This window comes from Carettochelys insculpta, chromosome 1 (assembly GCF_033958435.1).
Source record: "Carettochelys insculpta isolate YL-2023 chromosome 1, ASM3395843v1, whole genome shotgun sequence".
Taxonomy (NCBI): Eukaryota; Metazoa; Chordata; order Testudines; family Carettochelyidae; genus Carettochelys; species Carettochelys insculpta.
The window spans coordinates 13,424,641-13,440,460 of NC_134137.1; the positions used below are offsets into that span (position 1 = coordinate 13,424,641).

The 15,820-nt window shown below is 43.2% G+C and overlaps 2 protein-coding genes across 2 annotated transcripts in view; both read right to left on the reverse strand.

Annotated features, from left to right (window-relative positions):
- Positions 1-9,624, reverse strand: part of LOC142001577 (disintegrin and metalloproteinase domain-containing protein 20-like) — a 106,764-nt gene extending 97,140 nt beyond the window's left edge. Inside the window, exons 1-4 of the mRNA XM_074976969.1 lie at positions 9,582-9,624; positions 6,903-6,985; positions 3,696-3,760; positions 2,575-2,653 (exon numbers count right to left, since the gene is read on the reverse strand). Of these exons, the coding sequence (XP_074833070.1) occupies positions 2,575-2,653; positions 3,696-3,760; positions 6,903-6,985; positions 9,582-9,624 (270 nt within the window). The remainder of the gene's footprint in view (positions 1-2,574; positions 2,654-3,695; positions 3,761-6,902; positions 6,986-9,581) is intronic.
- A 3,054-nt stretch (positions 9,625-12,678) lies between these two features.
- Positions 12,679-15,820, reverse strand: part of LOC142001585 (disintegrin and metalloproteinase domain-containing protein 9-like) — a 93,782-nt gene continuing 90,640 nt past the window's right edge. The window contains exons 20-21 of the mRNA XM_074976982.1: positions 14,570-14,621; positions 12,679-12,720 (exon numbers count right to left, since the gene is read on the reverse strand). Coding sequence (XP_074833083.1) covers positions 12,679-12,720; positions 14,570-14,621 — 94 coding nt within the window. The remainder of the gene's footprint in view (positions 12,721-14,569; positions 14,622-15,820) is intronic.

A 15,820-nucleotide genomic window follows, 5' to 3' on the forward strand; every position in this document is an offset into this window, starting at 1 on the left:
AAATGCTTGATATTGACAAAGGAGATTTTCTGTTGAATGAACAAGATGGGAGTATTAACCTAGGGGAGAATCAGTTTGCTTCACTCTTTGTGTTTTCCTTTCTCTCTCAGTGATTTTATTTACTGAGTCATTTGGGATTGTGTGTCTAGGGACTGCTTGAGCCTTTGTTGCCTGGATCATCCTTGATCGGTTTTAATAAGCTTTGTAATCACATGGGGGGGTGCAATCTGTGACTGGGTAGGGTTGATGCAGGACAGAAGGACTTAAAAGCCAGGGATCACAAACTGGGGAGCCTGAGAGAGAGTCATAATATAGTCTCTGGGGCTAGGAAGGGCTGCATTTCCTGTGCCAGGGCTGCTCATGTGTCCTCCACCTGCGCCAGCATCCGGACAATCTAACCTTGGATGCGTCTATCCAGAATCTGGTTCGGTTTGCAGAAACCTGTATTTCCCACTCACGGAAAACCAGGTTGTGGAAAACATCCACTGTGAAAGGTGTTTGATGGGGGAATCTCTCAAGAAGCAGGTGGGAGAACTACAAGAAGGGATGGCTAGGCTGAGAAGAATCCGTGCCCATGAGGAATTCGTTGACGTACAAGGGTGAGGAAGCTATCCAGCTAGAGGACTGCTATCAAACCACTAGTGGAGGAGGAGATGGCTCTGTCACAGGAAAGACACTGGCAGCTGACCATTTCTGGAAGCCGGCACCACCCACTGACCTCCCTGCCTATCCAGCATGGTGATGGAGAAATGTTATGCTCCCCTGGCAACAAAAGAAGAACAATCACCCCTAAAGTGAAGGAGCAGAATCCATGTGCCCTCAGTACTAGGAGATTTGCAGCTACCACTCCCAGGAGAAAATGTACGGTAGAGGTGGGTGGAGAATCTTTTGATGAGGACATCACCTTGACACAGCATCCTGGGAAGTATGCTGCCTGCCAGGGCCCATATTCAAGAAATTAGAGGGACTGTTGATGATCATCCAGCCTCAGACAGCAAGGTCTGAACTTCAGCAATCAATAGTGACTACAGAGCTCTGGAAATACAGGTGATGGAGTTCAGAGTGCAGGTGGTGTTCTCTTTAATCATTCTATTCAAGATAGGAACCCATAAAGAGAGAGATGCATCCTACAAGTGAATGTCCCCAGGAGGGCTTTGGCTTCCTTGACCACAGGATCCTGTTCCAGGAAGGACTGCTAAATAGTGGTGGGGTCCACCTACTGACAAGGGGGAAGTGCATATCTGGGTACAAACTGGCTAACTGGTGAGGAGAGCTTTAAATTAACTTTGAAGGGGACAGGTGACCAAAGCCCACAAGTAAGTTAAATTGATGGAGGAACAGATTGAGAATTTGATAGGGGAAGGCAGCTTGGGTGAAAGCGATTATGAAATGGTAGGGTTCATAATTCCAAGGAATGGAAGAAGGGAAAACAGCAAAATAAAGAACAATGGATCTTCAGAAGGCAGCTGTTAGAAATTCGGAACTGGAAGGTAATATCCCATGAGATGCAATTTAAGAGGAAAAACAACTGAAGAACAGTTGGCAGTTTTTCAAAGTGACCTTATTAAGAGCAAAAGAGCAAACTATTCCATTGCTTAAGAAAGAAAGATAGGATATATGTTAAGAAAAGGCTTAACTAGATGATTTTGAATGATCTAAAAATAAAAAAAGAGTCCTACAAAAATGGAAACTATGTGAAATTATAATGGATGAGTATAAACAAGTAACACAAGTATGTAAGGGGCAAAATTAGAGGCCAAGGCAAAAAGCAAGATCAAGCTAGCTAGAGACACAAAGGGTGAAAAGAAAACATCCTACAAACACATTAGAAGCAAAAGGAAAAAAGGACAGGGCAGAGCCACTGCTGAATGAAAAGGGAGAAAAAAACTAACAGAAAATGTAGAAATGGTAAAGGTACTTAATTACTTCTTTATTTCAGTTTTCACTAAGAAGGTTGGTGGAGACTGGATGCCTCATCTAGTAAGGCTAAAATAGGGAAAGTAGAAATTAAAAATACTTAGGCAAGTCAGATATCTTTTAGTCACCAGCATCTGATGAAATCAGCAGTTTGACATCCCATTTTCTTCATGTCATCCTCTCTTTCATTTAGAATTTGTCTAATTAATTTTTAAAATTCATTAATTTACCTCAGTGATTAATTATGAAATGTGTAGAAATGTGTTAAATGACGAAGGCCAAGGAAGAACTGTCGGAAGACACACAAAGACGACTTAATATTCTGACATCACCTGGGAAGAAGTACTACAATGAGCAAGTATTCTTAATCTATGGACGACTTCTACTGTTTGATGTGTCAGCCACTCAGAAGGAGCAAAGGTCTTAGGTGAAGTATTAACCGGGGGTTTATTTATCTTACTGAGGGCTAAATTCATCCGCTTTCAGGCCATGTCTTGGTTGTCTCACTACACAGAAAAGTCCCTCAAATTATATCCCACTTTGAAACCCCAGGAATTTGTTAACAAAACAGTCAAACTTCATCCATTCAGTTTGTAGAGCAAGGCAGTTTAATTTTACTCAGTTTTGTGCCTTATAGGTTACACAGCTCCTGCTTACCTGTACATATGGATAGTCTGTTATTAATTCTTTCTTCTCATTGTAAGTGAAAACTGGGAGGTTTGGGGCTATGAACATTCTGAAAATAAAAAATTTTTTTAAAAAACCTGGAAATTCAGAAACAGGGGACTCTGATAAAGAAATATATCCCGCACAAGATGGTGTTTGATATAAATTTGTGATAGTCTTTAGGTAAAATTGGTTTGCTGTTGTTGGACAAATTAAAGTTTTTTTTTTTAGAAGGGGTGTTGTTTTATGTTTTTTTTTCTTTTTGTCATCTTTAAACTGCAAACTAATTCAAATTACAAGTTGAACCTCTGATGTCCGGCACCCTTGGGCCCTCACTGGTGCCAGACAGAAGAGTTTGCTGGACTACAAGAGGTCAATATTTTCTAGCACATTACCAACTCTTTCACTGCTTACTGGGCTCTTTGGTTATGTCTACATTACTTCAGTAGATCAACTCGCTCAGGGTCAGTCTTCTGGGGCACTGTTTCACGCATGCATCAAATGGCACTTTCTGGGGTCAATGTCAACCCCATAACTCCTTGTGAGCTGCAAGGATAAAGGAAGGACAACAAAAGGAGCTCTCCCAGTGACCTTCTTCCATGAAGACAGCCATGGAAGTTGATGGCTGAAAAGCTGATTTTAGCCATGCAATTGGCATACCTAAAAGTGTGTATCAGCTGTCGACTGCTATGTCTAGTGTAGACATAGCCTTAGAAGACATGTAGGGGTAAATTACAGCTTTTGTAAATCCAGGTTTTCTCTGCTAGATATATAGGTTACATAGGTGTAGAGTTTCATGTGGATTGGTTTGTCCTTAGCAAATTTAGCATGTAAAAATCAAGTGCATAATGAAATGTAGTTTTAACTTTAAAGTACAGATATACTTGTCCATCCTTAATTATTACTGCTCTAAATAAATCCTGCAATAAAAGCAGTTTTCCTTGAATCACATCTTTCACATTTTTAACTGCTTCTTTTATTTCTCCATTTCTAGATTGACAGCTTCTGGGGGTAGGGGCTTTTGTCTTCATACTTAGTTGTAAAGCCCTTCTGTATACCTATTTCTGTATAAAAAGAGTAGATTAAAGGTTTGGAAGAGAAGAGTCACTTACTTCTTCTGTAGTAGGTGAACAATATGGAGTTTTCCTTCTACTTTAATTAGATAAGACACCTTCTCCTAGAACATTAAATAAAAAGTATAATTCAATAGTATACTAAAACTCTAATTCCTATAGATTATTCCATTTGATAAAAGTTGTATTCGTACATTTCCTTAGATTGTGAATATCATTCCTTAGATATTCATACATTTCCTTAGACTGTGAATATTATTTTTCTCCTTTCATCAAAGGACTCACTATAGTCATGAAGTTTCCAAAATATTTCCCAAAGTTGCCAATACTGGTCTGGCTGCATCACCAGGAATAGTATCAGGATTCACAACTTAAACTAGTTTTCAGTGGTTCCTAGCACTGTAGCACTGAAACTCGCTCAGAACATGTCTAGTCCACAGTGTGAAAAATAGCTGTGGCTCTGCAAGTGCTGTTTACATTAGGCTTCCCAGTATTGCTAATATTGGTGTAGCTCAGTTTACAGCAGCAAAAGAAGAAATGTTGAGAAAATTTCCCTAATATAGACAGAACCTAAGAAATGTCACTGAACACCATTGCCACAGCACTACTTTTTTAATATATATATATCTTGCAATTCTTATCAATAGTTTTGATTTGATCCTATGTTAAGCCATCTGCTTTTACTTCATTGAGGAAGCTTTGTCACCGTGTTTGTTTGTGAAGTCCCCTTTTCCTCTTTCCCTTTGGCTTCCATTCTAACTCTTGTCTCGTGATACATTCCTTGCAGTCCTTACACAAGGCAAGTGTGTGTCATAGAAAAGTGTCTCAACCTTATAGTGTGTTTAGTGTAAGACCATGAATCCGACACATGCCAGTCCCTTATCAGAAGTGGCCATTAGGGAAATCTTATTTTTAGAGAGAACACACCATACTTCCTTATGGTGTTCTTTAGATGACGTGTATTTAAAAATCAGGTCATTAGCTCAAAGTCTTTTGAAAGGCATTTTGAGGCCTATCTGAATATTAAGGCACCTAAATACCTTCAAAATCCTGGCCCTAAATCACTCTCTTATTCACAGACTATGGGTTTAAAGTTTAATCATGAGGGTTATATTGTGGCATTTAGCCATGACACAAAGCTGGGGGAGGCAGGAACCCATATAATTCCCGGTGGAAAATCAGAATATGCCTATACTACTACATTACAGTGTGAAGATGTAGTATGCGGATAGGTGAATGCTCTCCTATCAGTATAAGTGGAAGAGATGCTGGCAGAAAAGCATCTCCCATGAAAATATCATGAGGTAGACACCACTTTAAGTTGATGTAACTTCTGTCACTTGGGGGCATTATTTTCACACCCTTGAGTGACCTCTCACATCAGCAGCATACATCAACCCTTGGGCGGGAGTTGTTCCTGGGAGTCAAACATGGACAAAGAAGGGTGAAATTCACTCAGTAGTGCTTAGTTCATTTTGGCCTGTTGTCTGTTTTGCTACAGAGTTACAGGGGAAGTGTTTCATGTGGTGCTAGCTTTACTTAATATTTGGGTCACAAAACTTGACTTGCATGCTTCTAGATCCTTATACGACTTGGTGCTCTTAAACTCTTGGGCTGTGTCTACATGGGCACAAATTTTCGAAATAGCCATATTTTGAAGATTACCAATGAGGTGCTGAAGTGAATATTCAGCGCCTCATTAGCATTAGGACACTTCCGGCCGTGGTGCTTCGAAAACCCCACTTTCGAAAGTGCATGGCTCGGCACGGCTACACGGGGGTTCTTTTCGAAAGGACCCCACCCCTTTTGAAATCCCCTTATCCTGATCAATGATCAGAATAAGGCGACTTCGAAAGGGGCGGGTCCTTTAGAAAAGGACCCCCGTGTAGCTGCGCTGAGCTGAGCCGCGCACTTTCGAAAGCGGGGCTTTCAAAGCGCCATGGGCGGAAGTGTCCTAATGCTAATGAGGCACTGAATATTCAATTCAGCGCCTTATTATTAATCTTCAAAATATGGCTATTTTGAAGATTTGTGCCCATGTAGACACAGCCTTGTAGAATATTTCAAATAGGAAAGCCGTATTAAGAATCCCCAAACGATATCAAATTCTAAACTATTCAAACAGCATAGCTCAAATTCTGTACTTCACATACCAAGCAAAATTACCTTTCAAGAGATGTACCGCATAAATGCCCAGTCCTAGTACTCTATAGGGAGTTCAGGGCAGATAACCAATAAAATCAGAATGACGGAACTATTTCTCAGGACTCGTAAACCAGCCCTGACAAATGGGCCATTTTCCGCTTACTAGAAGTTACAGACAAGAATATTTTTACGATGGTATGGCCAGTCTTTAAAATTGGGTTTTGCTAGCTCACAGGGGCACTTTCGTAATTTAAAGGAATGTTGGGAGGATAAATATTTTAAAGATTGTGTATTGCTTATATACCCTGTTAATGGGGGCCATATAAGTACTTTCTGAATTCCTTAGATTCTTGCAATGAACAACACGCTATGGCCGTGTCTACACTGGCTCCTCCCTTTTGAAAGGAGCATGTTAATGAGGGCATTGAGAAGTTGCTAATGAGACAGTGACATGAATATGCAGTGCCTCATTAGCATAAGGGTGGCCACATGCGATTCGAAAGTGCCGCTTTCAGAAAGCATGCTGCCTGTGTAGACAGGAGCCTTTCGAAAGGGCCCCCTGACTTTGAAAGACCTTTCTTCCTATTTCGTTTCAGGGGTTTTGAAGTGCAGGGGTCCTTATGAAAGGTCCCTGTCTACACGGGCGGCGTGTGTTCCAAAAGCAGCACTTTCGAGTGGCGCGTGGCCGCCATTATGTTAATAAGGTGCTGCGTATTCACGTCAGTGCCGCATTAGCATCTTCTGAACTCCCTCATTAACCTGCCCCTGTTGCAAGGGAGGGGCCAGTGTAGATGCAGCCTATTTGTTTTACCTATTGTCAAATGATAAATGTTCTTAATGTGCAATGAGCTCCAATCATAAAAATGTCAATGCAGTTGCACCAGCAACAAGGTTCATCAAGCCTTATGCCTCAGAGGAGAACCAAACCACTGATAGCTCAGGATTAAGAGAAACTTTCAGCCCTAGGTAATTTATGCTACAGTTGGTTATACCTTCTGCTAACCCATCTGGTACTGGCAGTTACCAAGATGGAATTCATGGTTCACTAGTCTGTTTTATCATAATAACTCCACTTTTTTTTTAAAAAGAAAGCAGTTCTACCTTGGTGTCTATGCCATCCCTTGGTTCTAGCTTTCTTGGCACTATCAGTTCAGAGTAAAATAATTTCAAAGTCTCAGTAAAGCCTAGAAAGAGAAATAGTTTCAAATATGTTAATAGAATATAACAACAACTGGAATATGTGCTTTTAGATTCTGACACTGCAAATCATTTTATACAGAAATCACTCGATACAATGGGCAAAGGAGGAACAGTTTTAGGACACTGATGAAGGCTGCTTCTTATTTAAATGTCTGCAAACCATTTGGTAAGCTTAGACACAGAGTCTGTGTCTACATGAGCAGCTACTTTTGAGAAACCTGGGCTTTTGTCAACAAAGCTTGCCCAGTGTCTACTTGATTAAAGCTCTCTGTCAAGAGTTTGACAAAACTCAGCATTACCCCTCTCCCTAATCAGGTGTAGCACCCACAGTGTTTTGTTGACAAAGTGCCTGTGTAGACACATCTGTTGACAGAGAGGGCTTGCAGTTCCCTGGGAAGCCCTGTTTGCAAAGCTTCAGGTCAGCCATCCTGTGGAGAGAGGGCCGGGCAGTCTGGCTTCTCTCTGTTGACAGAGCAGATTGCTCTTTTGATCTGCTTTCGTGTGTAGATTCTATATGTCAACAGAAGTTTTGCTGGGGTTTCTCTGTCGACAGTGACTTCTGTTGAGAGAAGCTACCCGTGTAGACATAGCCAGAGAGAAAATAGTAGCATTACTACTCCTTTCTCTTTCCCAGCCCAAACACAATGCAATTTCTCCAACAGGCCCCTTTCATTCTTCTTGTTAGGGATTCCCTGATCAATAGGCTCTCTCTTCCAATGAAATACCTAATGCGTCTAGCAGAGTACACCTGCCCTGGTCCATCTTCACCATCATACCCAGTTTAATTCTTCTAATATACCCCACAGTAAGCCCTGCTGCTTTGTTCTTCTTTTGTATCATGCAACCCTCAACCATGGTTAGCCTCAATATTCTCTTTGCTGTGCTGTGCTCTTCAATGAGCCATGTGCTCCATATACCTCCTGTCACTGCCTCTCCTCTGTCCTCCTTGTGAGCCACAACCAATTCCCTAATTGGCAATAACTCTGCCCTTGCAATCTCAGAGGACCCTACATCACCGTCTGTTACTGCATACCTCACCCAATAAGTGGCACTCCCCACTCTCTGTTCCATCCACAGCAAACCTCTCCTCTGATGAACATTTGCCCTCCTTGCTAATGGTCAAAATCCCCTTTATTGAGCTATATTCACCTCATCCACATTCTTCAATCCCATTTATTCCCCCGTTGACAGGACTGGTCTCCCCTCCTTTTGCACAGGCCCTCTGAAACTCCACTGGGCAAGACTCATTTCCTTCTCCCTCTTCCTTCCCTCGTAAATACCGATACAAGGTGCACTCTCTCTACTGCACAGTCACAAACCCCTTCCTGCTACACCACTTTCACATCATCTGCAGCATGCTACATTCCTCTCCTCCCTTGTCCATGTCCCCAAGCTTTGATCAGCTGACACAGGTTCCTGCTTCACTGCCTAAATCGCTTCCATATCAAAGCCTTCCTTGATGGTCCCATTATCTACTCAGTCACCAGGTCAGCAACTCTCTTTCTCTCTCTGGGTTGCTTTCTCCTCCAAGCCCCTGGCCCCAGTTTCTACCCATTTGCCCAGGGCATGCTTTTCTCCACAACTTTGTCTCCACCTTTGCAGGCCCCACCACTCCCCCGCCCTTGTGCCAGTGCACCTGAGCTCCCCAAACAAGATCTGCTCTACCCTCTTCAGTGCCTGCTAATGCCCTTTGGGCATGTACTGCTCCATATCAACCTTCCGTCCCCCCGCCCCAATCTATCCATTCAGCAAGCTGTACTTTCTCTTTCCTATATACTCAAAACCACCCCTCAGAGGAACTCACTCTGCCCAACCTACACCATAACCTCAAAAAGCCTTCAGCAAACCCCACACCCCTCCCTATTTACTCTTCAAAAGTCTCTTTTTCAAGCCTCACTTTATGCCTGATTCAGCTGCCTTCAAGCTCCCCCTCAGCTGCCACTGCTTCCTACCCACATCAGCTCCTGAAAAGATCCTTAGAGGATGGGGTGCTGCTCCATGCTCAGCTCTCCTGAACCTCCTTTGGACTGCTCCCAACCCCTCTCAGTAGCCTTATGTCCCTCAACCATCACATCTTGGTTCCCTTCCACTGAACACACCCCCTTCACGGGGACCACACAACCTTCCCTGTTCAAGTGCCTCTCCAGCCTTCTGGGTGCCTTGCCCCCACTCTCATTGCAGCTATGACCCTCAAATTCCCTCCTCCACACCTCTTCCCTGCTCTCTCATGTCATTCTATACCTCCACCCCTCACCCCAACAAAAATCCTCAATCTCCCAAAAACACGGTGGGCCTGGCTCCCCTTCCCCTGCACTGTGTGCCTCTGAATGCTACCTGGCAGGTCCCTCTCCATGCCTCTTCCAGTCTCACTGATGGTGACTCCCTCTTCCTGCTCCCCTGCAACACCCCCTCACCCCCATAGCACACCAGTCCTACCTCTCCTCCCTGTTCTGGCCTTGTTTGCCCTCACAAACCCACTCTAACCCCTGGCTCCCCTTCCCTGCAGGGCCTCCCCCTTGCAAGCTTGACCCCAAACTCCTCCCCCTTTAGCATTCCTGCCCGACTCATTCCCTGACTCACCTGGGCTGAGCAGCAGGAAGAGGGCCCAGACCTGCTGCCCCATCCCCTCAGCTGTTCACCAGCCAAGTACTTGCTGAGATAAAACCTCCCTTCCCCTCCACTCTACTGCCTTAGTGCCAACCCCACCTCCTCCCCTCCTTGCCAACAGCCCCAATTCAAGCCCCGCCCAGTTTGCTTCTATGACTTCAGTCTGAGTCTCATCCATTCTGCTTCTATGACCTCAGTGCAAGCCCCACCTCCACTCCTTCCTGCCAGCAGGTCTAGCAACCAGCTTAACCTCTTTGGCAATTACTGCAAACTCTTGCCCAAAATCCTGTGGTAACTGAACTTTAAATGTTATAATATTCTCCCAGAGAGTGAGGTCTTAGTTTAATCTTTGCATCTGAACAAATTTAGTTTCTTTGAATCTGTTTTTGGAGTTGGTGCTTAGAGTCCATGTCTCTCTCATTCATGAGCAGCTAACACCACCAACTGTGAGAATATGAATGCTGATTTCCCTTAGAGTGGAAGTAATACCTATTTCAGCTGCTTTTACTGTGAGAGACAAGGTCCACCTCGCCACATTAGCTCCCTAATGGATTTATTACACAGTAGAGCCATGCTGGCAGTAGCCACTGGTAGTAACATCCACCAGCTTGTGAGAGCTTTCACACACCTATTCTGCATGAATGACAAGAATACAGACCACTCCTCTCAATAAATCAGGATGAATTCTGGTCTTCTGGCCATGGTGAATCACTGGCTGCCTCAATATCTTTGTCTGGTGACAAGGCCAAGGATGCAACAGGATTTGGAGGTGGTGGCTGCTCCAGGACTTGTGCAGGAGAAGGAGCCCAAGTGATTTTTGACTGTTTAGTACTGCTCTCAGTACTAAAGGATAATGTCATTAGTACTGATCCTCTTGACCTCAATGGTAGAAGTCAAGATGGTTGCAGGGTGATTCTAACTGGGGGAGGAAATCTAGAAAGGACACTGCTTTGGGCCTGGGGCTCATCCCTGACCAGGACATTGTCTTATTGTCAGTGCTGAGATTCTTGGATAACCTGTGGTCCTCATGTCTCTCTGATGGCAAGTATGTTCTCTGTCTTGGGTTGGACACAGATAGATGCATTTTTAAGTCTGACGAAGGAGAGTCCAGTGTAAGTGTCAGCAGGGGGACACAGCCAGTTGGGAGTGAGGATTGTTAGCCTGAACCTGGTTGTGGTGATGCTGGGGATATCTTTGGTGTCTTCCCCTTCAACTGCACCAGCATTTGCAGAATGTTGGGAAGCATGGTATCACAAGTTGCTCAAGTGGTAATGGTGGGGCTGCAGGTTTAGTATGCACTGTAAGTCTTCCTACACTGCAAGAGATACTGGCACCATGAGGTTAAGCAGGTCCCTTGTGATCTTCAGAGTGGTTGAAAGTGGTGACAGCTCTGTTGCAGACAGCTTTCACAGGATGTCCTTGATAGACCTGGCATAAGCTCCAAAGGTGGGCATCCCTCCTTCTTAGCTGGAGAGTGCTCCAGCCAGATACTCTTCCTTAATTGTCTTGTAGAGTTTGTTTCCCTAATTAATTTCAGTACTGACATACCCAAGCAAGGCATTGGACCTGAGGAGGGTCTATATCTGAGGAGGGTGAAAAGGACCAAGGAGCTGCAGACATCTTTGGTGGGTTTCTCCATAGTGAAGCTGATGTGCTTGGGATGCTCTACCCATCAGATAGGTCCGATGGAGGCTAAAGTGCTACCAAACGGAGAAAACACTTGAGCCTCAAGACTCTTTTATTGAATGGAGCTTAGATCCTTTACAAATGTAATATATGTCACTGATATGGGCGTCTCCCAAGCATTTTAAACAAGAAAATGGGGCTTTTAAAACCAACCACACACTTAGGTCAATTTTACAGTGACAGGATTTTCAAAATAATTAATTTCATAGTTTCAGATATTTACATCTGAAATTCCTCAATGTTATAATCTTGGAATGCCCACCCAAAACAGAGGTGGGTGGTTGCAAGTCTGTTGTGGGGGGTCACAGTACTGCCATCCTTATTTCTATGGTGCTAGTGACAGAAGCACTTTCTTAGCACTGGGCAACCAAAAAGCAGAGGATAGCACAGATGTGAGGGTTGGATGGTATGGGATGGGTGTTCTAACTTTTCATCATCTTACAAGTGGGCAGCTCCCCTGGAGGTACAGCTCTGTGGTTGCTTCCTATGTAGCAATCCCCATTGGTGTTGAGGTCAAAGGGAGAAGGAAGCAAGACTGGAGTGTTAAGCTTACTGTAGCCAAGGGAGGTTCCTGGATGTGGGTCTGACCTGGCCATAGGAGCCACCCTGCAAGAGAAGAGGTAGTCCAACCCCTCCCCAGCACTGCCAGGACCAGAAGCTGGATGCCAATATAAGGTAGAAGCTCTAGCTTTGCACCTCGAAGCTGTGCCCTTCCTCAGCGTATTTCACAAGAGAAGATTTCATGGAGCAAGATGTGATTTTCATGGCTGTGAATGTGGTAGTGCCCTCCCCCACAAAGGCATCAGAGAAGTACCTATCAAATCCAGTTTTGACAGTTGCAAGGAATTGTTTTGACAACCATTAATGGTGGTAACAAGGGACTGAAGGAGGTTGAAGGCAGCATTCAGTGGCGTGTGGCAACAGAAGATGCTCAAGCCTCACAGGAGATACCAGCGAAGGAAAGAGTTCTCTGACAACTGTGCATGAGGTGCATACATAACACATACAGCAGAATGGGCATATGTATGCACTTAAAGAACTGCTAAGTTTCTGCTTCCTAGAAATAGAGAATTCTAGGGATACGTAGGACAGGACCGTCTTAGAAGCAGAATGAGAGTCTATGAAGTTCTTAGGAGACTAATGCACATACAGAAAGAGAAGGACAAAACCTATTTATTTAAATAAAGTAGAACAGAGTAACAAAATAAACAGAGAGGTTCGAAACACAGGTAATTCTACATGCATCCCACACAACTGGGAGTTTCGACACACAACTATGTTTTCAGGGTTCCACATGTTCTTTCAGTGGCTGAACTGATAAGTAAAAACATTGCTTTTTCAATCTTCCAGTATCCTGTGCTCTGTTACACAAAGAGCTCCCCTTCTAATTTTTAGACCGAATACTGCTTTTTTTCTTCACAGTCTTCTAAAAATACAAAAAGAAACAGAATAAAACCATACTAATGATTGAAACATAATCTGGCTAATTGACAGACTTTGGGCACGTCTACATGGAGCCTTTCTTCAGCGCTGCTGCCCACAGTGCTATGCGAAGCAGCGTTCTCAAAAATGCAAATGGCTTCCTATTTGTACAATCATATGGCTAATTAGCATAGCCGCGCAAGAGCTCCCTGCTGGCAGAGACAGCTGCCATCAGTAAACAGGCCATGTGGATGTGCCTCTGCTGGCAAAACCCTTCTCTGTCACCAATCCTTTATCCATGATTTTTTTCAAGGATAAGGGGGGTGGTGACAGAGGGTGTTTTTGACAGCAGAGGCATGTGTACATGGCCTGTGTACTGCCACAGCATCCTCTGACAGCAGATCTTGTGCACATATGCTAATTAGACATGTGAGGGAAGCTATCTGCATTTTTGAGAACCTTGCTTAGCAAAGTGCTGCCAGCAGCAGTGATGAAGAAAGTCTCTGTGTAGACAAAGCTTTTATGTAGCCACATTTATCCTGCTTATAGTTATTCAGACTATGCCATTTAGACTTTCTTTGGAAACATTTTTGAAGATGCAAAAGTTTGTACGACTTAGAAACGTTATCCTTTAAATGTCAATTTTTTCATGTAATACTCTATTACCATGCCAAAACTTATTTTTAAAAAGCTTTTAAAAGACCTTCAAACTGTACAACTACGCCACCAAGTCAGGACATTTTGGTTATGTCTACACAGCAGAACTATTTTGGGATACCTCACTATCCCAGAATAGTTACTCTGGGTCTGTTATTTTGAAATATTTTTCTACATAATGGGTGTGCTAGTTCACCATCCCTGTACCTTTCATTGCATGAGGAGTAAGGGATGTTTCAAAATAGCACATTATTTCAAAATTTGGCACTGTTTAGACAGCACCAAGTGCCAAAATAGCCTATTTTGAAATAAACTCGAAATAAGATATGCATTTTGCATAGCACAAATTGCATATATTATTTTGCGTTTAGGGTGCCGTGTAGATGTAGCCTTACTTACTTACTTTCGTTTGATTTATAATAAAAGTCCTACTGTTCATCCATTTTATTCTTTAGAAAATTATTATAAATTAAAATATAAATTATCACACAGTCTAGGATTACTTGAGATATAAATAAACAACTATGACAATATAAAATACTGATCCCCAAGTCTCAGATAGTTGTATAAACAAGCTTAACTCTGCCCCCTTCTATGAGCGCATTACATGTTTACATACTAGTTTTCAACTTTCATAGATCCTTACACACACACAAAGGCTACATCTGCATTGCATGCAGCTGCCAGCAGGGTCATGCAAACGAGGGCATGAGACAATGCAATGAAGCGCTCATTTACAAATCACACGCCTCGTTTGCATACTCTCTCATGATGGTTATCCCGGCAAAGGTTTCAGTCACCACAAAGAAAGCCATGTAGACAGGCGTCTGCCCATCCAAACCCACCTTGTCAACAGCCCCTTATCCCTCACTTTGGTCAGGGGTAAGGGGGTCGTCGACAGGAGGGGTGTTGGTTGACAGACCCCGTCGTCGACTTGGCTTGTTTTGTGTCAGCTGAAGCCTCCGCCAGGACAGCGATCATGCAAAAGTATGCAAATGAGGCATGTGATTTGGAAATGACTGCCTCATTTGCATTGTCAAGTGCCCTCATTTGCATGACCCTGCCTGCAGCAGCACACCGTGTAGACGTAGCCAAAAGAAAGAGAAGTTTTAATGATCTCCCAGACTAGTAAATGTTTATGCATACTCTTCGAATATTAAAGAGTAACTGACATGAGCTAATGGAAAAACTCTTACTATGTCTTGAGCACTAGAATCACTTTTTGTTATTTGTCTCTTTTTGGAAGACCTGAAATACAAAGCACATGCTATTTAGACAATACAATTTGTAAACAAGCTGAAATTGTAACTATTATGCAGGGCTTGGAAAGATATTTATTATAATCCATCACAATAGCTGTGTTACATGACAGAATATTAATGAACTATAAAATCACGTTACTACATTTCAGCTTAAACCTGTTTGGCTGAATGGGTTGCTCTTTCACCTTCAGTAATTGGCATCAATATGCAAAGGCTGGCATCTGACACCCTCTTTTACTTTGGAATTCCTCACTCCAGGTTCTCCATAGCACTTCATATAAACTTTGATTCCTGAAAGGTGACTGAGGTTAACCTAAGATTTGGCCAGGGGGAAAAATGCACCCGAAGGCACCAGAGAAGCCTCTGGGCTAAGAAAGGTTGCAGGGAAATTGAGACTGCTGAGGAATCCAATACTAGATCAGTTAAGATGCTCCCATAGCCACACACAAGTGTCTTATTAAATCTTCAGTGAGAATGCTACTAAAATAGATCCTTAACTAAAATAATCTGATGACTAGGGAAGCTAGTCTCTGGAAAGGACCAGATAAATTTTTGGAAAAAAATAGAATAATTGTGTTTTTTCTTTACTGAAAGAAACAAATCACCGTGTTGCGTGGCAACCCCAACAGATTCTGAGCAGATTATGCCTTTGTCATTTTATCTATTTAGCTGTGTGCAACAGGCAGGCATGGCCTCTTTCTGAGACTGACAGGAATGATGGTCGTGAAGCCACTACACTGGGAAACTGTGACTCTGCATTAACTTTTTCTACAAAGGATAATTGGAAAATTTCCTATCTGGTGATTGGAAGAAGGGGCTTTTGAAAACTGGGGGAGGTCCTTTTGGAAGGTCCCATCTCCACAGGTGGCAAGTGATTCAAAAAGCTGCATTTTTGCAGTGCCTCATCAGCATCTTTCAAACCCACTCATTAACAGGCCCCTTTTGAAAGGAAGGGTTATGGGTTGACCCAGCCTTGGGGAACTGAGATTAGAGATAAGTGGAAGTAATAGAATCTTATCATACAGTGTAAACATATCTAACACTGACAAACCTGGGTTGCCAGCACCAGGGATAGAACCTGTGCCTATAGGGTCTGAAGCCCTGTACTCTACCTACATGAACTACAGGCCAGCTAGCACCCAGCCAAGGCTGTAGAGCAGAGACTTCACTCACCCCACATGATGT